We start from the raw sequence: 22,255 nt of genomic DNA, 5'->3' as shown, positions 1-22,255 counted from the left end.
ATAGTGTTAATCAGTTTTCAATATATGTTTATCAAATCAATAGGTTGTACATATTAAACTTATACAATGTTATATATCAATCATATCTCAATAAAGCTGGAAAAATACACAAACACTTTATTAAAAAGTGCTACTTGCTCCAGAAAACAGCCTAAATGCAGAATGAAGTTTACTGCTTTGTTAATTATGGTTGGATTTCCTAATGAATTTTAGATCTTGATAGTGCATGCCATTTTTCCTCCCATAAGAGTTTGGACAAGAGGGACAAGTCACTGAAATACTTTGTGGTTTATTAGAGTTAGTGCAGGTCACAAAGAGAACAGCCTTTCTATTAGGTCATAACGAAGGCTCTGGAAGAAGCTAATTTAATGTTAAGTAAAAAGCACTTAGAGTTGTAATAGAACTTTAAAATATTTTTGACCAAATGGCTGTCCTTACAACAAATGTCATAGAAGCAAGGGGATAATGAAAGACATGCAGCCGACGGTGGACTGATCCATAGAGCCCACATTGTGAATGCAGTCTCCCTTAGTGTCGGAGAGCATGACTCGCAAAGGCCTGGTTCTGCTACCTGACAGTAGCCCCCTTGTCCATAGTTCTCTGTGGCCCTCTGGGAGATTCTTCATTTTCTCGTGATTCCTTGTGAGCACATCTGAAAAATTGGTGTAGAAGTGTATGCTGTCTTTCAGGCCTGAGCAGCTTCCTACGTCCACTTTCTGTCTGCAGATGATTGACAGTTCAAGGACTGATTTAAGCCTAGATCAGTGGCAGTCTTTTTCAGTCCAGAGTGGTGATTATTAATGCCAATAAAATTCTCAGAAAACTCTGTACCTACTTGATTCCAGTCAGCCCATTGTGCTAACAATCCCACCCACAGTTCTTTGTAAAACATGGTATTAGGGCAGCTATATTTTTTAACTTTCCCATCCACAGATCTCTAAATTTTGACTTTCACCAAGAAGGTGAAAGACCTGTATACTAAAAATTGTAAACACTGATTAAAAAAAATGGTGAAAGATGTAAATAAATGGAAAGATATTCTGTGTTAAAAAAAAGTTAAACAACAAAAACCCATATAAAACATCTTGCTAGCTCATTCTTTATAAGCAGGATTAGGGTCAACATTAAGGATATTCTAACATTGCAATCTATTACGGCATATATTTGAACGTAAGCTATTATTAGTTGTAGAGATTGCGTATACCTGTCCTAAACAGCAGTCAGCCTCACCGATGAGATACAGTTTTCCAAATCCAAATAATCTGAGTATAGGAAACCAGAGGCACTGACTCAGAAAAAATGAAGTTCATCATGCTACACCACCAGCAGTATTTACATTTCAAATCAGTTCTGTTCAATTCAGTGAATAACGGCTGTGCACCTTTCACTCTGTGTTGCACTGGCACTGTGCCAATATTCTGGGCTTAATTCTTGCATCCATGAATTTCATACTTTAGTAGAGATATAAATATACAGTTCACTTCTTATCAGCATAACAAGAGCTGTAATCATGATAAAAAAACACAAGTATGTGAGCACAGAGTAAAGAGGATTGAAAGACTGTTTTTCTCAGGGTGAGTTTGTAGGAAAACGAATAGTCTACCACTTAAAGGACAAGTGGAAAGTATATTCAAGATAGAGAGGACAGGTTGGACAGAAAGTCATTTAACGTGACTCATGCCTGTGGGTGTTGAATTGAGGCCATGAAGAAAACTTGGTGCTGGATTATGAAGGGCCTTGAAGCCCTTTTGGAAATTTTCTCTCAATCATGTGAGTAGGAAATTGTGGGATCATATGGAAAAGAGTGACCTGAGAGAATGTTTGCCTAAAAGTGTTTTTCTTTTTGTTTGTTTTTTTGGTTTTTTCCCCTTGTAATGGTCCTTTGGCCAGAAAGAGCAGGCCTTTGTTGGAGTTTTTTAAAAATCTGTTTCCATTGATGTTTGTGGCATACTGGCTTCTCTAATATCATCCAGTCCAGGACATATGAAGTGCAAAAAAAATGCAGAGAATCATTGTTCCTTGGTTCCTAAGATGCCCAACCTGTGTGCTTTCTCTCTACCTTACAGAATCTCATGTTTGCTTTATGTGTAACATCCAGGGTTTGGGCAGTGCTTAACATCTGTTCAGAGTCAGAAGTCTTAAATTGACTTTTAACCAAGGCAGGGGGCAGGGGCTGGGTGGACATGGGAAAAGGCGGGGGGGTGATGAGAGATATCTGCAATAGTGTCAACAGTAAAAAATTTAAATTGAAAATTTTTCTGGAAGTAAAATGTACAAACAGTGTAATATTTGTATCCCCCTGGGGGTTTCTCTAGGCCCTTTTCCATTTACATTCCTCTCCATCAAGGTAGCCACTAGATTTCTGTCATCTTAGGTTAATTTTCCTGTGTTTGAAAAGGGAATGATAGTATGTGTCTGGATACCTTTCCCTAACAGTGTTTTTGAGATTGAAGATGATTTGTAAAATGTGAATATATGTTTTACTACTGAAAATTTTAAGCCAGAGAACAGTATATTACAAGTAATGTTTTAGGAAGGAAGTTAATGTTGCAGTAGGTAAGTAGGTGTTTGGGGGGTAGAGGGGGTAGACAGTGGTTCAGTGTAGACGTTGGTGCGTGGAGATGCTGAACTCTCCCGTGTCACCAGACAACCTGTTAGTCAAGCAAAGCTAAATGCACTAGAATTCACTGCAGGAGGAAAGGCTTTGCAGTTTCTCAGAAGTAGGAAAAAGAAGGAGGTGGGTATTTATAGGCTCTTGGGATCTGGACTTAAATGGTTTAAAGGTGGGCTTTTCAAGACAGGCAGTTAGATATATTTATCAGAATAGCTTAGGATTCCTGGACATGGTGAGGCAAGAATCTTAAAGTAAGCTGTTTGTTGCAGGTGTGTGGACTGTCTCTGATAAATTGATCTGTAAGAATTTCTGGAAGCAAACAGTAAGGTTATTTTATTTTTTTGCTTTACAATCTTATCTTTACCAAGCGAAGATTTCTTTGAAGAAACTATTAAGTCATGTTGACACAGATGGTCTCAGTTCTCAGAGATAAGTTAAAAGGTTGTTGATGAATTTCAAGTTATTAAGGCTGCGACCGAGGTAATAGCAATAGGGTGAGAATGAAAGAGCCATTATATAAGGAAACAACACTGTGTGTGGAGTGAAAAAAAAGAGGTTCTGTTTTCAGGTCCGGGTGGGGCTCATTTTTGAACTTTGGCATTTATTCTTTAGAGACTTTTCATAGATCTTCTAGTTGGAGGAGACTCTAGAACAGCCGTGGGCAAACTACGGCCCGCGAGCCGGATCCGGCCCGTTTGAAATGAATAAAACTAAAAAAAAAAAAAAAGACCGTACCCTTTTATGTAATGATGTTTACTTCAAATTTATATTAGTTCACACAAACACTCCATCCATGCTTTTGTTCCGGCTCTCCGGTCCAGTTTAAGGACCCATTGTGGCCCTCGAGTCAAAAAGTTTGCCCACCCCTGCTCTAGAAGTTATCAAAGCCAGAATCCTCTAGTTGAGTTAGAAACCCTTTTACAACATCTACAGTAAATAATAGTTGTTGAGCCTCTTATTAAACAGTTTAGATGAGAACTGTTTTTCCTAATGAGCCAGCTAGTTTTAGCTTTATTTATAAGGAAGGTGTTTCTTGTATTGAGTTGAAAACTGTTCCTTGGAAATGCATAATGCTAGTAATCTCCCCCCCCCCCCCCCCCCCACAGTCTCCTTCTAAGATCCACAGGTCAGCTGCACAAACATTTGAGGCAGGCTATCATTCTGGACTCTTTTCTAGGCAACCTATTTCCAGTTCCTTCACCTGCTGTCACAGGCAGATCTGTAACTCCCCCAGCCTGGTCACTGTTCTCTGTCCTGCTCTGCAGTGAGTCAGCATCCCCCGGTGTAACTGCTCTTGCTCAAGTTTGCATACTGTCCTCCAGATGTGTTCTGAACAGGGAGGGGCAGAGGTATGACCTTTATTTCTAGGTAATTTATATTGCTCAAATAAACAAATAAATAACAGTAACACAGACAAAGCTAACTTTCTCTTAGCTTTTCCAGTAGCTACATCAGACTGTTAAACCTGAGGTTCATTTGATTTCAGCATTACTAGACACACTTGAAAATGACAGACAACTGTGGTCCACAGAGGGGAGTTAAAACCACCAGAATTATGTGCAAATGTCTTGGAACTGTATTGTCCAAGAATTGTCATTCTATTGTAGCTTAGAAATGAACACCTGCTCTCTGCTTCATAGCTGTCCTGTCTGAAAGTGAATGGGGGAAGAGAGTATTTGTCATGTGTTCCCACAAGTAAAAACCACACTTCAAGTTAACACAGAAAAGCTAGTGGTATTTCTGAAGTAATCCCTCCTCAAAGAGGTAGTGGTTTCCAAAACAAGATTAGAAAAATATTGCCAGTGGAAGCTCAGATAACAGAGAGCTTTTGGATTTCCTATTTTCTGAAATAAGCCCGTGTCCTTGGGCAGTTAGCACTTAGGCAGGGAGAGGTCAGGACACTTGGCTCTACAAGGCCTTTCTAGAAGCTGAAACAGCTACGCAAAGGAGGCCGCACAGAGGCCATCTTGTTACTGTTTAATTTAGACCCTGGGCCAGGGAAGACCTGCTGAGATTCTTGCCTGTTGATTCCCCACTTTTAGAAATCCGGATGAACATAATGTTTGCTAAATAGGATTTGATTACCTAACAATAATGCCATATGTGTTAATTAACATACACACTGAATAAAATCTTTATGTAACCAAGTTTTATAATAGGATAGAGCTACCAAACTACTTTTAAAATGACTCTTGCTTACGTATTGACAGCTTGTTGTGATAAAACTTTCTCAGCAGACTGCATCTGTCCCTGAGGTGACTATGTTATGGATGAGAAGAGGGCCCTCCTGCATCTCCTTAGTACTCTCCTGCCAGTGGGGATGGCAGGTGGGGCTGTTCCGTTAGCACATTTCTTAGACACAGAATTAGTTTTATGGCTTCATCTATTGCCTCACGCTCAAAGCCTTATTTATAATCAGGTAAAATTCCGTATTCCCCTTCCTGCTCATAAAGCTTGAATCTTTGTGCTGTGACTCAACAGAGATCAAATTCAAGGCATCCATTTTCCACTACTTGTTTTCTTATATGTTGTAAATTCAGATATTTAGATGCTAGTTAAATACAGTTTTTTTAAGATACTCATATTGTACCTGGTTGAATCTCTCTCAGATTTCAACAGAGTCTAAGAGAAACAGTTTCGTTTTGTACGTAATTGAACTAGACTGTAGTCTAGAGACAGTCACTGTACCTTTTATTGTCTCAGTATTCCGATCTAGCATAGTGCTCCTTTGAATAATGAATGGCTATTAAGGCATATATTTATGCTCTCTTTCTGTATCTGGTGCTTATTTTCATTTTAGAGCCTAGAACTATTCTTTGTATTTATTTTAAAATAGTTTATTGATTTTTAAGAGAGAGAAACATTGATGTGAGAGCACAGCATAGATTGGCTGCCTCCTGCTCACCACCTACGCGGGATCCAGCCCACAACCAGGGCATGTGCTCATGACTGGGAATCGAATCAGCAACCTCCTGGTGCATGGGACAGTGTCCACCCTACTGAGCCACACTGGCCAGGGCTCTTTGTATTTATTTTTACCATTAGGAAGCAATGAAAAGAAGAAAATATTATTTCTCTTAACAATATTCTATTTGAAGTGCTTTCCCAGGAAATAGAACAAAGATTTTCTATAATGTATAATCTAACAAAGTCATTCAATTAGGTATTAAAATAGTAATTCTTAAGCTAATTAAGAAAGTACCCTTCAGTTCAAACTTTCCTTATGATTTGCACTTATCAAACAGATGTCAAAGTCATAATGTGAATACTTAAAAAGCATTTGAAATGTCAATAGAAGAAACCTTTATCCTAAAATTATGTTTGCAAGAGTAGAAAAAGATAACACTATTATCAGTGTTTTTATAGTTTAGCCAACTTATATTAAAATGAGGTCTGTAATACAAGATAGATACTAATACAAAGATAAATATTTCATAACTTGATAAATAATAATTATGCAGACTTCCAGTAAAGATAGTAGAGTAAGTAAATGCTGTGCTTGCCTCCTCCCACAACCACATCAAAATTTCAACCGAATTATGGAACAACTATCATGGAGTCTAGCTGAAGAGATATAAAAAACACCTTGAGACTGGTAGGAGGGGCATGGATGGAAAGAGGCTGGCCCCACACCCACGTGTGGCAGTTAAGAATCTGGAAAGCTATCTGGGCAATGGGGGTCTCACCTAAGGAGCCAGGAGTCCTAACCCCATCCCCAGGTACTAGTGCTGGGAAGAGGAGTCCCCATAACTACAGGCTGTGAAAACCAGCAGAAATTGCCTCCAAGTGGGACAAGAACTACTGGATTCCCAAGCATTTCTCTTGAGGAGCCGAGCCGGACTCGTTCACATACTCACTCACTCACTCTGGGCTCCAGGGAGGGAGCAGCAGCTTAAGATCACCAGGGACGCACAGCAAGGAACTGAATTTATTGGCGTCAGGGTGAAAGCTGGAGGAGCAGGGGTCGGGATGGCTCTCTCCGGGGATAGGCACCATTGCTTTTTTGTTGAGCCCTTATCTCACCCAGCCCTCAGCTGCAGATGGGCATCAAATCATTAACCCAGCTAACAGTGTTCACCCAACCCTGGTGATTCCCTGAGAATCCACCTCACCCAACAAGCAGGCCTGGCCTGAGCGTTTTCCAGGACCCCTCCTGCCTCAGCTCACGCTGTGGACTTTTCTACAATACCTTATATAGGTCCAGAAACCTCAGACTATCAGGGGTTTGCTTCAGTGGGCACTGTACATCTTGCTAAGTGGCCCTAAGCCCAGCACAAGGGGCAACCAGTCTCGGTTCACATTGTAGTTCCCATCAGGTGGCCATCTGACCTGACCTAAGCTGTGACCAGTGTTAGCCTGAACATAACTACAAATAAACAATCATAAACACAGCTCAAGAAGCAGTTGGCCTCAGTTAACGATGTGGGTCCCACTAAAGCAAGCATGTCAAACTCGCAGCTGGCGGGTATCAAGTCCGACACTAGTGGGAGCATGGTCGGTCTCTCCCGAGCACCTCCAAGGCCAGCACAAGTGGCAACCAACAGCGCATCACTTGGTAGTTCCCAGTAGGTGGCCTCCAAGCTGGGCACAATGGACAGCCTGCACTGGAACCCTTCCTCAGTCTCCAGAACCAACATACTTGGTGGCTGGCTTCAGACTAGAGCACCACTCAACCAACTCCACAAATAATACACCCGAAGGGTGAACTCCACCAGAGCCCTGCTAAAGTAACTCCAGTGGGGTTAGCCCCACTAACAGCTTTCCCCTATAGACACACCCATCCCTCACAGCCAGCCAGCCTGATGTCAGTTCCCTGAGCCCACTGACATGCCCAAAACAACCAAGGCTCAAGTACAACAGCAGGGCACTACAAAATCCATTGAAGTATCCTATTTACAAGTAACCATCTTTGGAGTCTCTTCCTTCTATTTCAACCTACAGTAACTTCACCTTTTATATTTCCCTTGAACACATAGCTAAATTCATAGCCAACATTATAGCCTTTATTAAATTTCATGCAATTTAGTACCTATTAATTATGATGTTTAATTCTATAGCTCTTCTCAGTAAAAAGGATCGTAGTAGTATTTTACAAAGGAGGCAACTCCAGCACAGACTCAAATCTTGGTCTACGGAATCTGGAGCATTCACCATAGTGGCCTCATTGTACTTGGCCTTTGTGATTAGATAGCTTTTCATGCACATAGGCTGTTTCTTATTGAGAAGAAACACCATGTTTTATATTTACCTGTTTTTCTCATTGTATGGAGTGCAGTATCTCCTATTCTTAAGTACCAAATAGATATTTGTTGGATTTATTTATTGGTTGTTGGACTGATTGATTCAAAGTCATTTGATTTATATTGCCAAGGGATTTGACTGGCCTAGAGGCAATTTTAAATTTTCAAAGGTTTGTGAGCAGCAGACTGACAAGAGCTTTTAGAAGATTTAGCTAGAATAGGCAGGGATTTCCAAGTGGAAACTTAGATCATTAGAAGAACGGTTGTGTTATTGATAGTAGCATGGAAGCCCGACAAAGATAAGTTAGTTGTTATGGAGAATATTGAAATTTAAAAGAATTTGATTTTATAGTGTTAGTGCCATTCATGTAGGATATTTCAGTAGAAATATGCAAGTAGTAGTTACCCTATAAGATGTGAAAACATGCCCCTGGTTGGGAATAGGTCTTTGCTACAGAAGATCTGTTGACTATAAAAGTATGAATCTTCCAAAGGAGAAAATGTACAGAAATAATAGAACTTTCACAGACAAATGAAGTAAGATATTTTCTTTATAATTAAAGTATATGCTACTTTATGGTGACCTCTTTTCTTTAATAAACCTAAATGTAACTGATTATGCAGATTTTACTTAAACTCATGTATCCCCAATTGAATGTAAGTGTTCTAGATTTGTAGTAGTATAAATACTGCAATATATATTTACTATGAATTTGGGCCTTACCTAAATTTTTACTACAAATTCTGTTACCTATAAAGTTAATGTCCTTTTGCATAAAACACACAGGAAACGAAAAATACTGTTCTTCCTTCACAATATATCCAGGATTCAATAACTTCTTGCCACCTGCCATGAACATACTTCAAACTACCAACACCCGTCTGTCTGGATTATTGTAGTAACCTCTTTTTGCTTCTATCCTTGCTCCACCATAACGTATTCTCAACATAGATCACGCTACTCTTCTGCTCAGAACCTTCCTATTATGGTTTCTCATGTGACTCAGTGAAATCTAAGTCTTCACCAACACATTGATGAAGACTTACTGTTTGCTGAACACATTTCTACCTTAAGGACTTTGTGTTGGTCCTTATTCCCACTGCCTTGTCTGTACTCCCCCCAAAATCAGTGTGTCTACCTAATGTCCTTAGTGTACAATTTATTTTACATTATACATATATATATATATATACATATATATTATATATATATATTATATATATTATATATCCATATATTCATTATTTCTTTTTTTTCTCTCTGCCCTCACTCCACACACACACACACACACACACACCCCCCCACACACAAAGCCAGAGATATTTGCTTTGTTCACTTTTATTTCAAGGATCTATAAAAGTAACCTCTCACATTAGATGTTCAATGAATATTTGTGGAAGAAATAAATATAAGAATACCAATAAAGCTAACACTTACTGTAGGCTTACTTCATGCATGCCTTTCTAAAAGCTTTGTATTGTTATAACAGCCTGATCTCACAGATGAGGAAACCGAGCCATCAGTTGGTTGATGTGCCCACTTCCACACAGCTAGAATTCAACTCTAGAGGCCTGGCTTGGAGCCAGAGTCCTCAACCATTAGAGCGCGGTGCTTTTGTTGAAGATGACAGCTGTGTTTGGGTTATAAAGCTGTTATAGTAGAACCAGAAGTTGTGTATCAGCCTATTACATACAAATAGTTCTCATATTACCTGGATTCACATGGGTGGTATACTGATGAAATATAATGATGAATGTTGTTCATTTGTAGCCTTGAAATAGTAAGCTGAAAGAAGTAGAAAATTACCCCAAGAACTTGATGTCATATTTGGAAGATTAGCAGGTTCAACCAGTAACATCCATCATTAGTTAAACCCATTCTCAAGGCCTGCAAAGCCATGGTACTGTCAGCTGTGCTATATGGGTCTAATATCTGAATCCTGATCAGTGTCATTTTTATTTCTGGGACAGGTTTCATTTATCGTGCCATTGCACTACATTTCACACTGGATGTCAGGATGAAGCCTCTGATCAGATGTCAGAGACTTAGAGGCAGTGATTTTCCACACTGCTCTGCAGGATGCAGTGGTCTGGACATGCGGGGAAGTGCATGATTCTGGGCTTGCAAAGCAGTGGCATTAGGTGAACTTTAGAGAAAGTGTCATTTTTAGCACAATATAAGAGAAGTGTTAAGGATGTAAACTAAAGCTGTCTGAAGAACTGGACTGGAAACACTGTTGTAGCAGACAGTCCAGTGTGGTGCAATGGGACTCAGACTCAGCAATATTGTGCTCAACTTGCAATCGATGTCAATGATTTGAAAAAGTACAAAGTACAAATAATGATCAGAAGATGATCTAGCATATGCTAAAAGGTTTATTATGAAGAATTAATGGCCTGGCCACCTAGGGTATTTTTCATCTATGTGAATATGCCTACATATACAGAATTACCAAAGCATTTACTGAGAATTGGCAATGTGAACTTCCATTTTTATAGCTATAACAAAAAAGGAAGAAAAATGTTAGAGACTAAGCTTTGAAAGAAACAGAGTGGTTCTTGTTTATTTTTAGTGTCAATGCATTTCATAGAGTTTGCTTGATAAGATCTTTTTATCACCTAATAGTCCTATAAATAACAAAAACTATCTGTACCAGGCACATGAATTACAGAGGTAAATGGCTTTCCAGGGGAAATAATTCAAATATTGGCAAAGCTGAATTAGGGCACAAAGAAATTATGTTCCTAATGTATTTCTAGACAAGTCATAGATGCAAAAATTGGGTGATATGAAATGAGTGATTTTATTTGTAACAGAATGATATAACTTTTATGCTGCATTAGTTTTTTGTTGTAATTGTTCTTGCATTTTGGATTTACATTTATAATAATGACAATATGAATCTTCCTTGATTTTTTTTTCTTTCTGGAAATTAAAAGAGGGAAAAAAAAACCCTCATACATTTTGATTATATTATCCTTTTTATATATACCTGATGTGACAGTTAGCAAAGCTTTAAAGCATTATAGATTTACATATTCAGTATCTCTCACATTAAAACCTATTCAGTTGGATGTTAAAAATGTTGTAGACAGCATGGATGGAACTGGAGAGCATTATGCTAAGTGAAATAAGCCAGTCAGAGAAAGATAAATACCACATGATCTCACTCATTTGTGGATTATAGAGAACAACATAGACTGATGAAAAGGGACAGACCCAAAGACTGAGAAACAGCGATCAGGCTATCAATCCCCAGAAGGAAAGTAGGGGAGGACGGGGGTAAGGGGAAGAGATCAACCGAAGGACTTGTATACATGTATAATAAGCCAAACCAATGGACATGGACAACAGGGGGATGGGAGCATGAGTGTGTGTGTGGGGGGGAGGTTGGGGGTTAATGGGGGGGATGAGGACACATTTGTAATACCTTAACTAATAATAATAAAAAATAATTAAAAAAAATAAAAAAAAAAGAAAGAAGGCAGTTACAAAGGACAACATATTGTATGATTCCATTTCGTGAAATGTCCAGAGTGGGCAAATCTAATGAGACAGAAAATAGATTAGTGTTGCCTAGGGCTGAGGATGTTTAATAGGGAGAGACTGCTAATGAGTACAGGATTTCTTTTTTTAAAGTTGTATTACTGGGGTGACATTGGTTAATAAAATTATATAGATTTTAACTCTCAAAAAAAATGTTGTAGAATATAACAAACAGCTTTTCATTTTGATATTATTAGTTACAAAAGAAAATTCTGTTGAGAGCAATTATACAACACGTTTCAAGTTTTCTTTTGTTACTGAATAAAACAAAATCGATAAGTCTAGAAATCTCTTGTCAACAAAATATTACTAAATTACCTCGAAGGTGAAGCATGGGGCCTTTTAAATGTTTGCTGTAGACTTGGAAGAAACTTAGTCTAATTATGTTGTCATATTTTTATTCTCTTAGCATTTTGAAGGTGCAGTTGGCACGAGAAGCTCGCTCATTCACCATATTATCACTTTTGTGCTTCTTCAAATGGTGTCTGTGACTAGTGTCTGGGCCTTGAGGTTGTTTTCTGGTACCCTACAAGTGTTCCAGCCCGCACTCTGTTCTCACTGGGCTTTTAGGTGGGGACAACTATATTGAACTATTTCAGCGAATTCTGCTTAAGATTTCTCTAGTACTGATGGGAGGTTTTGATGTTGTCTATTTTGTTACTTCTCTCCCCCCCCCCCCCCCCGCCTTAAAATACATGAACCACCAGTCTACAGCCACTGTAACTCAGGTAAAGCTCGTGGGATAGATCTCTCTCCTTTATGATCAGGACTGACAACACTTTGGGGAGAAGGGCTTGAATAAGACCAAGCATACCTACCTCGGCTGGAGCCACGCTGTCCAAACACTGCCCATGGCTCCATGTCCCTGGTCAGAGGCTACCAGCCGTTTGGGTCTCGCAAATCCGATAGCTCAGCGTCTGCCTCTGTAACTTCACCATGGGTCTTGCAGTATTCTACAGAACCGCCCCTTACTGGACAGGAGGGTTGAAATTGGAGTTCTCAAACATATGCTGTGATGCCAGCTGCTGTCCCTGCTGATAGCATCTTGTACTTTCTTCTGTTGTTTGAGCCTAATTTGTAGGCAGCGCTCCTTATAGGCCTGCAGCCATGGAGCTCTAAGCTACTACACCTGGAATAGGAAGTCGTTGGGGTTGTTTTTTTTTTTTTAAGTTTTGCTAGTAAGATGCTTTCTCTGAATATGGAACAATTCTTTTATTGTTAAAAACACTTCTTATTAGAAATATATTTTTCTCTGGATATGTAGCCTTTCTGACAACTATTAAAGAATTACACATTCCCTCTCCCCATACAGCCGCTTGTAAAATGTAGGTAGATAGAAATGGCTTTCAGCTCTAAACAGGGTAAATTTCTGGTCCTGCCACAGACCTATTGTATGAGAATCTCCAAAGATGGAGTCTAAGAATCTGTTGTTGTTTTTTAAACAAACACCCCATTTTTGAGTGGTCAACCTTTTAATGCTCAAGTGGGATAAGTCAAATTGAAGAGTATGTCTGGGGTAGGGATTTTAGTGTTCTGGGTACCTTAGTGCAGGGTCACTCCAAATTTCAGGGTCTTATTGCTGACAGCTGACAGACAAAATATCCTGAGTGGCAAGCGATCCGATCTATCAGTGTTTTCACGAAGACCTGTGTCATGTGTAATCATTTTCTTGTTAAAGCCAAATATTTAATGAAGTACTTAGGAACTTCAAGCATGAGGTACATATAGCCTCTGGGAAATCAAACATAGTGGCAGTCTTTGCCACGTAGATGTAGGTAATACCTATTCATATCTCTTCTTTCAGGCAAACCCAGAAGGCCTGGCCCAGCTGTTGTCTGATATCTTGTCACTTCTGCCACTGGTGTAGAGGCCTAGCAAGGAATAGTGCTGACTCTGAGGAGTTGATGCAGGTTGATGAATGAAAAGACCCGTAAGGAAAGGGCTGGAAATGTATGACTAACAAGAAATAGAGGAATCTTTTATTAGAATGTCAGAGTGACAAGTACCTTGGTATTTCCACTTGTTTTGTTCAGGAGCAGCGTGACCCAGGATACCTCCTTTTGCCATCAGCTCAACAGAAGCCTTCTCCACTCTTTTTTTTGGTTTGGTTTATCAGTATATATATATGTGTGTGTGTGTGTGTGTGTGTGTGTATATATATGTGTATATACATACACACACACACACACACGTATTTCATAGTTGGAGTTACAATCTATACTACTTTAGTTTTGGCTTAAATCTAATCCAGCTTTGATTCTTTGGAGCACTTTCACTTGGCTCTGAAATATGTTTATTCTAGTTTTGTTTCTTTATTATTTAAAGTATTACATATGTCTCCTTTTTCCCCCAATTGACACCCCCCCCCCCCGCCACTCCCGCTCCCCAGGACAAGCCCCCACTGCCCCAGTGTCTGTGTCCATTGGTTATGCTAATATGCATGCATAGAAGTCCTTTGGTTGATCTCTTACCACCACCCCACCTGCCTTCCCTCTGAGGTTGGATGGTCTATTCAGTGTTTCTTTGTCTCTGAATCTATTTTTGTTCATCAGTATATGTTGTTCATTATATTCCACAAATGAGTGAGATCATGTGATATTTATCTTTCTCTCACTGGCTTATTTTGCTTAGCATAATGGTCTGTAGGTCCATCCATCCTGTTCAGACGGTAAGAGTTCCTTTTTTTATAGCAGTATAGTATTCCATTGTGTAGATGTACCACAGTTTTTTAATCCACTCATCTGCTGGTGGACACTTAGGCTGTTTCCAAATCTTAGCTGTGGTAAATTGTGCTGCTATGAACATAGAGGTGCATAAACCCTTTCTGATTGGTGTTTCTGGTTTCTTGGGATATATTCCTAGAAGTGGGATTACTGGGTGGAATGGGAGGAAAAAATGGAATAATGACACTTTAGTTCCGAGTCTGCTTTCTGCACTAAGGTACCCAGAACACTAAAATAAAATCATCTCTATTCTCTCCTTTTAAGTTTCTTTCTGGGAATACTACTGCCCAGGAAAGGATTCATTTGAACTGTTGAGTTATGCTGTCTTATTTAGTGTTAAAATTAATAGAAATACTTAAAGGCATCCTAGGATCTTCCCACTGTATGATGCTTTAATACTGCTTAAGATGGAACCAATCAATTGAGTCTTTATTAAAAACACAATTCAAATGAATCCTTTCCTGGACAGTGGGTTTGATCTTGGACTAAGACAAATTGTCATTTACGTAACACCCACAATATCTAATCCTTGTTTTATTCGTTTGCCATTTTCTTGGTGTCAGAAATAATTTTAAAATATTTTACAGCTTTTAAAATGATCAAGATCACTTACATCTCTCTAGGATTGGCGTAAGCACACTTTTTATTTATTTAAGAAACTTATACCAAAGCAAATAGATGCCAATATATATTTTGTCAGTGAATAAGGAAGAAATAAGAACTAATTTGAGTCCTATAATATCATTGTCTTCAAAAGAGTTATTTCCTGGCATATATATATCTATCTCACTGAACAACATGTACTCTGCTTATGGTACTATTTGATTTTACTTGAAAGCCCCTTTAACTACAACAGTCTTTATTAAGGTTTATCAAATGGGCTGGTTGTTTATATCTTGCTTTTGCTCCATAGATGGTAATGTTAATATTAGCTTGGTATGTCAGGGATTTGAATAAGAATTTTAAAAACAATTATTCACTGGCAGGATAATTTAACCCAGGCATATAGAAGATTCTTGGTTAACGATAGTCATAAACCAGAGGACATTACGCTTATCTATGAGTCAAGTGACTAATAATAATAACATTGACTACTTGTGGGTTTTCAGCCTGATACGAAATTTTTTTTACGTGTATTATCTAAGTCACTTTTCACATTTAGTTTATTCCGTTATTCGGTTGAACAGTTTGAGGCTTAGAGTAATCTTGTTCCAGGACACACTTGCAGCAGTTCCAGAATAGGCAGGCCCACTCAGACAGTGTGATTAAAATCCATTTTAGTAACTGCTATATGACCCTGTTTTCTTGGTAAAATCAATCTCAGTGTTTTTATTTCATACATTAGGAGACTTAGGCTCCAGTGATTGAACGGACCAAGATTAACGACTAGTTTCTCAAATTGAATGCATAGCGTCAGCACTAGAAACCAGGATCCTGCCTTTCCAGCTCAGTGTGCTCTTCATCACGGCGGCCGCCTTCCCAGACAGCAACCCGTTGGGCAGCACTGGCCATTCCTATTTTAGAACATTCAGTGCATAAAAGGACTCCTCACTGATGACTCACTGCCCACACACTTAATATTGAAAAAGCAGAACATAATGGTTTTACCTTCCAAGAATTGAGGAATAAAGGGAATGAGGTTTCTTTTATCTTCTGACATGTACTACATTTTGCTTAATTTCCATTTCCTTTTCTGTTATGTAAAAGGTATTAGGACCATTGTAGTAAACAAAATATACTAATTTATTTTCAAGGAGGTCACTTGAAATTAAGTGTATTTTTCATATATATTATTTATATTATGCTCTGCAAACTTCAAGTCATCTAATATTTCTTCTGTATAAAATTGGCTTTTAAGTAAGTTGTGGTAATGAACTTTCTGATAAAGTATTTGTTAATCATTCTTTTATTTGATTCTGATCCATATGCTTTATGAAGTATTCAGTGTACACAACAAGTAAAGAACATTTATATTAATGGTTTGTCAAGCCATTTGTCTCCATGGAAAAATAGATATGTATCAAATATCAAAGGACATGCAAATTTTTTTCTTGACAAGTCATCTGATCTGCAAATGCACTGTGGTTATAAAAGCAAGTTAAATATGTATCTATTTAGGATTAAATTACCATTTTACCAATATCCCCCTTATCTGAATTAGTAAAAAATCAGAGGGAGAAAGAATATAAATAAACATCATGCTCAAGCTGTAAAGGGATTTCATTGCTTTACATATTACTTCAAACTGCATGCATCAGTTAAATACAAAATTTTAAGAGCAGCTTAAAATTGTAGACCTCAGTTAAATCTTAATTAGATTAAGCCATTGAAGTAGGTGGCCCCTGAATGAAAGGTAGCTTCCTAAGGTCAATATTTAAGGCCTCTGGAATGTTTATTGCCCTTTTATTCTTGTATTTGCTCATGGCTTTTAGTATGTGCCAATAATCTCTTTGTTTCGCTTTGATAGACAAAATGTGTTCTCACAGTTTGGATGTATATACTTGTTAGAATATAGTATTTTTGAGTTTTTTGTTTGTTTTCTGTTTTTTGTTATGCTGCATCTCCATTGTCTAAATCAGACATAATAATTGCCCGATAGAAATATATTAAATGAATTCTACTTTATTAAATCCTGAAGTCTTTTGAGTATCTGGTCTTAATGTGATTTTGATAACTGAAGAAGATGGACAATAGCCAAATGTTAGTACAGGTTCCTGAGTATCATCTTTAAAAAATACCAGTTTAACACACTATATTCACCAGTTAAAATAAAATGAATTTCTGAATGGCATTTAAGCATCCTCGTCTAATGTTTAGAAAATAGAAATAGCTTGTTTGGAATAGACTTTAAAATGATTTATCCTTGGTTATTTTTCATTACTCACTATAGAAAAACAAACAAACAGGTACTGTGCTGATTACTTAACATGACTTCATCTTACTTGATTTTTAGGATAATATTTTGAGGAACATCTTCCTATTCCTATTAAGGATGAGATCATTGATGCTAAGGAACTTGTTCTTGATTACACAGCTAGTAGGTAGTGAACTCAGGAGTCTGTGCAAGCCTTTACTCTGTACTGCCGCATGTATACAAGAAATAAGCCACAATTGTTATAGATTTGTTAGAGTGAAGTAGGCCTTTAAGGACAAAACGTGAATTCTTTTTTAACCTACTGTATTTTTAAATTAGTTACAAATATGTAAGTTCTCTAGTATTGTGTCTTGAAGCAAATATATATATATATATATTTAATGATATATTTTTCTCACACATTTGAGAAAGAATTGAAGGGTTCTAGTAGGGTAATGATAGTAATAATAGAATCTGATTAGTTCTATCAGGATTAATCTAACAATTAGACTATAGGGTAGAGGCAGGTAGAACAAAGGAGGCTACTGCAGTGATGTAGGGAAGAGATGACTGCTCGGGCCAGATGGTGAGGCTGGTCTAACCCGTGGCTCCTCTGCCAGTGCTCCCTGGAAGTGTAACAGGTGGCTGAATTTGGAATGGATTTTGAACATAGAATTAACATTTTTTTCTCAACGATTGGAAATATGTAAAGGGAGAGAGGAGAGAACAGACAAGAACAATTTCAAAGTTTGGGCCTAAATAACTAGAAAAAGCAAGTTGATATTTCTGGGATTGAAAGGGGGGTGGACATATCAAAAGTTTGTTTTGACCATTTTAGCCTTCGAAGTAGTCTATTAATGAAGACTATTAGATTACCAAGCAGAACTGGATATATATCAGCCATATGCAAGGCTGAAGGACTGGTCTAGGGGTAGAAATGGAGGAATCATCGCTGTAGAAAGGATCAGTAAAGTCATGGGGCTGGAGGAGAACACCTGGGAAGGCTGAATATAGAGAAAGGGCTTAAGTCTCTGCATCTCTGAGTTACTCCAGAATTTACTGTGAGGATGATGAACGGGAACAGCCAAAGTGCCTGGGGGAAAGGAGCCAGGAAAGTAGGAGAATCTGGAGTGGCATCTTAGAAGTCAAGGGAAGGAAGTAGTACAAAAAAGTAGAGGGACCCCATGCAGTGGACTTAACAGTTCAAGTCCAGTCAGAATTGGAAGTGGAAGTCTGTTGATGACTTTGACCAGAGAAGATTCTATTACTAAAAAAAGTTTTGAAATCACTCACCTAGAAAATATCTCAAGTTCTTGCTTCTCTAAATTTGTGATTCTAATATAGGCAAACTACCTTCTAGTCATTATATAAATCTAGGTATAATATCCAGTGTTGTTATGTTTAAATATTTAAGTCATACAAATGTTGACTTTAATGATCATTGTTTAATTATGTGATTGCCAGATAAAGCTTTTATAAAATGTTTCATTTGATTGCCTTCTTGTCTTTTGATATCATTAATTTATTGTGGAAAAGATATGAACTTTGGAAGTAGACACATGTTTCAGTCCAAATTCTACCAATTACTAGTCATGCAATCTTAAGCAAGTTAACTTTTCTAAATCCCAGTTTCTTTATTTGGACGATGACTTGATGATACTTATTTTATATGGTTATCCTATATAATAAAAGCCTAATATGCTAAGTATCTGGTTGGCCATTCAACCAATCAAAGCGTAATATGCTAATGATATGGTAAGGCTGCGCAACTGCTTTCTATGAAGTTCACTGACCACCAAGGGGCAGACAGTCAACTGGTCGACCAGTCGCCATGACATGACAACCAGGGGGCAGGCTCTCCAACTGGTAGTTTAGCTTCCTGCCAGAGTCTGGCTGATTGGGACCGAGCAAGACGGGCCGGACATGCCGTGGAGCCCTCCCATGGTCCTTCCCCAGCTGGCCAACCTCCCATGTCCCTCCCTGGCCCCAATCATGCACTGGGCCTCTAGTTATGAAGATAAAATGGGATAATATATATGAAGCATCCAGTAAACAACAAGGTAGCATAATGAATAAGAGCTCAGAATCTGAAAGCAGAGACCTACATTCAAATCCCAGCATTTACACACACTAGATATGAAAATCTGGGCAAGTTTCTCTTAAACCTCAGTTACCTTATCTATATCATGACTATAATAAAAATGCCTACCCTGTAGGATTAGTAGAATTAAATGAGATAGTGCATGAAAAACTTTTAAGTGTCTTACATAAAATGAGTGCTAGATAACTGGTAGATATTACTATTAGTAGTATTTGGTACAATTCTACTTACTATTATTCTTGCTGTTACAATTAATTAGAATAAAACCTTTGTTCCTTAGTATTGAGGGTCTTATTTTCCAACCAGACATAAATTGCTGTTAGTATTTGTTTTGGTTCATTATTGTCATTCATTACTAATGTTAAAAGTCTTAAATGATTAACTACCGAGTTTGACTTTCAAAACTGTGCTTATCTCCATATAGGGACATTTAAATGGATAGAGTCCGTAGAAAACACATATGGTAGGATTCCTCAGAAGTTATAATGTGAATGCCCAGGAACGGCTATCTTTTAGCCAGTTTGCTTGAAGCTGTGCTTATACGTCTAAATACCCCTTTGGATGAGGCAGTCGCACTATGAAATATTGAGAATTTTTAGATGGAAGCAAAGACAGTTTAGATCAGAGTATAAAGTATAAAGAACAGCCTTTACGTGAAAATACCAAGACAGAATTAAAAAAAAAGACTTTATATACTTCAAAGAGATAGTAGGAATCATCTGATTTTGTTCCTAATTTTATAAATGAGGGGCTATTGAATATCTGACACATTTGGTGATGTGTTTAGGGTTAAGGCCAAAGAGGAATAATTTCTAACTCTTTTTTGTTTTTAGCCTAAAATAGCCTGCTTTATTCACTTTTTTCTTTTTCTCTCTTTTTAAAAATAATTCTTTATTGTTGAAAGTATTACACATGTCCCCTATTGATCCTCTCCAGCTGCACCTGCCCTCCCACGCCCCAGGCCTTCAGCACCCTATTGTCTGGGTCCATGGGTTATGCATATATGCATGCATGGTCTTTGGTTGATTACCGCCCACCTACCCACACCCTTTTCCCCACCCTCCCTCTGAGATTCCACACTCTGTTCCATGCTTCCAGAAATACTGTCTCCAGTAAAGCATAATGCTTTCACCCATACGTGTTGTCAAAATAAAAACAAAGGAAATTTTTGAGAGGACTAAAGCGGTTCTTCTCGAATGATACAATTACTCTTCAAATGTGATGTAAAATTGAGGCTATCAATTTTATGCCGTAAGAGGTTTTTTTCTCGAATATTTTTTATGAACAGAAAACCTAGACAAGTATTTTTATTTAAAACAACTGCTAAGCAACTAATTTTCATGAGAGATTAACAGCTGAAATAATGGAGACATCAGATTTTTTAGAAGCAAAATATCTTAAATGATTTTTGTCAGATTTTCTGTAATATACTGGATATCAACTAATACAGTTCTTACTAAGTATGAAAAACTGTACATTTCTCAGTGAGCTAAAACAGTTTTAATATTTATATTTTAAAAATCAATTAAAATGTTCTAATGAAATGAGTGCACTAATAAAGCTACCTTATTTTGATAATGTGGAAAAGAGTGATTTAATATTTGATAGATTATTGTTGACTTATTTTAATAGACTCAGTAAACTTGGTAAACTTACTTGCTCTTATTTATAACTTTTGCTATTACATTGTGTGTATGTTTGTGCTAAACCTTTGAACAAGATATAAGTTCACATTGATATTAAGTTGCTGCCTACAGTTTACAGTAATATCAGCCCCTAACATTTACATCTATTATTTCTAGTTAACAAGTAATTATTTCATTTAAAAAACTCCAAATGGAGCTTATTTAATAGACTTTTCCATTATCTTCATGGTATAAAACTACAATGTACCAAAAAATCCCTAATTCCTCAGATTGTAATATTTGCTTCTTTGTCTTGTTTTTCTAGAGCTACATTCATGGAAGCAGCCAGGCCCAGTTCGTGGCTGAGTCCCACATTATTCTGGTACTGAGTATCCTTTAAAGGACTGATGATTGGAAAAGGAAAACTATGTTCTGTCAAATTAATTCTCTCCTGATAATAAATACCAAGACTTGTAAAATACATTATATTTTAAATTGGCTGTGTCTAATTTTCTGATTTCTATGCTAATTATTTCCTATTATACTTTTGGCTTTTATTCTGAATCATTAACAGTCTCTTAATTTTCTCTTTTTTACTGAGTAATGAAGTTAGAGCTTTTGCTCTGCCTCGGTTATCTCTGGCTAACGGTTATTTGTGAAACTTGTATGGTTTTCCCATAGGATCTTAATGGTGGGGGCCGGGGGGAAAGCATCCTATAATGTAAAAAGCAAGATGAAAAACATTATTTTAGTACTGGTCCCCTTAAATACTATGATCAGTCAGAAGAGGGAGACGTAGGACAGTTAGAAACCTCTTTCTGGAACATACCAGACCCATTGTTTTGAATCAGGTAATTCTGCCCAGTTTGGGGTCAAGAAGATAGCAGGATAGGAAGGAAGGAAGTTCAAGTATTTAAGACAAACTGAATATTCTCTGAGTGGGGAGTTACTTTTTAGGCAAACAACTGTATTTGGGGGAAACACTGAGGTTTGTGTGAGTCATGTGACGTTTTGACTTTGGAAATGAAGCTGGAGGAGAGATTATGACTCCATTTTATATTCCAGTGTCTTCTAAAGCTCACTGAGCAGCACTGACCCTCTTCTTCCTCGTACCAATTCTCAACCTTTTCATTCCTCCCACACGTGACCACACATACTTGGCGCATACATGGAATTGTGCATATCTGTAGTCCGTTTCTTGCCTGCATTTATTTAATTACCTCTATCTTTTATGGCTTCAAATTTAAGAAATGACTAAGATGAGTATTTTTGTGTGTGTGTTGTACTTTGCTTCTTAGATTGGACTTGGAAATAACCTACATTTTAGTAAACATTCTCAAATTTTGTGATTTTTCATCAGTAACTACAGGTTTCTGTGTTCTGACTTTAATATGGTAAGATATTAATCTTTTCTGCATATCAGAAGGGTTTTTAATGAGAAAAGGAAATATTTGCAAACATGTTTATAGGAACATCTCCATATCTAAAAATGTGGGTAAGGCCATATTTACTCTTACTTCATCTCTTAATTGCATGTTTATGAAGCAAAAT

General features: G+C 37.6%; 1 protein-coding gene across 1 annotated transcript in view; it reads left to right on the top strand.

The window, feature by feature from the left end:
* Nucleotides 1-22,255, top strand: part of TUSC3 (tumor suppressor candidate 3) — a 106,393-nt gene that overhangs the window by 70,200 nt on the left and 13,938 nt on the right. The window contains exon 7 of the mRNA XM_036299950.1: nucleotides 21,030-21,093. Coding sequence (XP_036155843.1) covers nucleotides 21,030-21,093 — 64 coding nt within the window. The remainder of the gene's footprint in view (nucleotides 1-21,029; nucleotides 21,094-22,255) is intronic.

Source organism: Myotis myotis, unplaced genomic scaffold (genome assembly GCF_014108235.1).
Source record: "Myotis myotis isolate mMyoMyo1 unplaced genomic scaffold, mMyoMyo1.p scaffold_m19_p_3, whole genome shotgun sequence".
Lineage (NCBI taxonomy): Eukaryota > Metazoa > Chordata > Mammalia > Chiroptera > Vespertilionidae > Myotis > Myotis myotis.
This window is presented reverse-complemented; position numbering and strand designations above follow the sequence as displayed.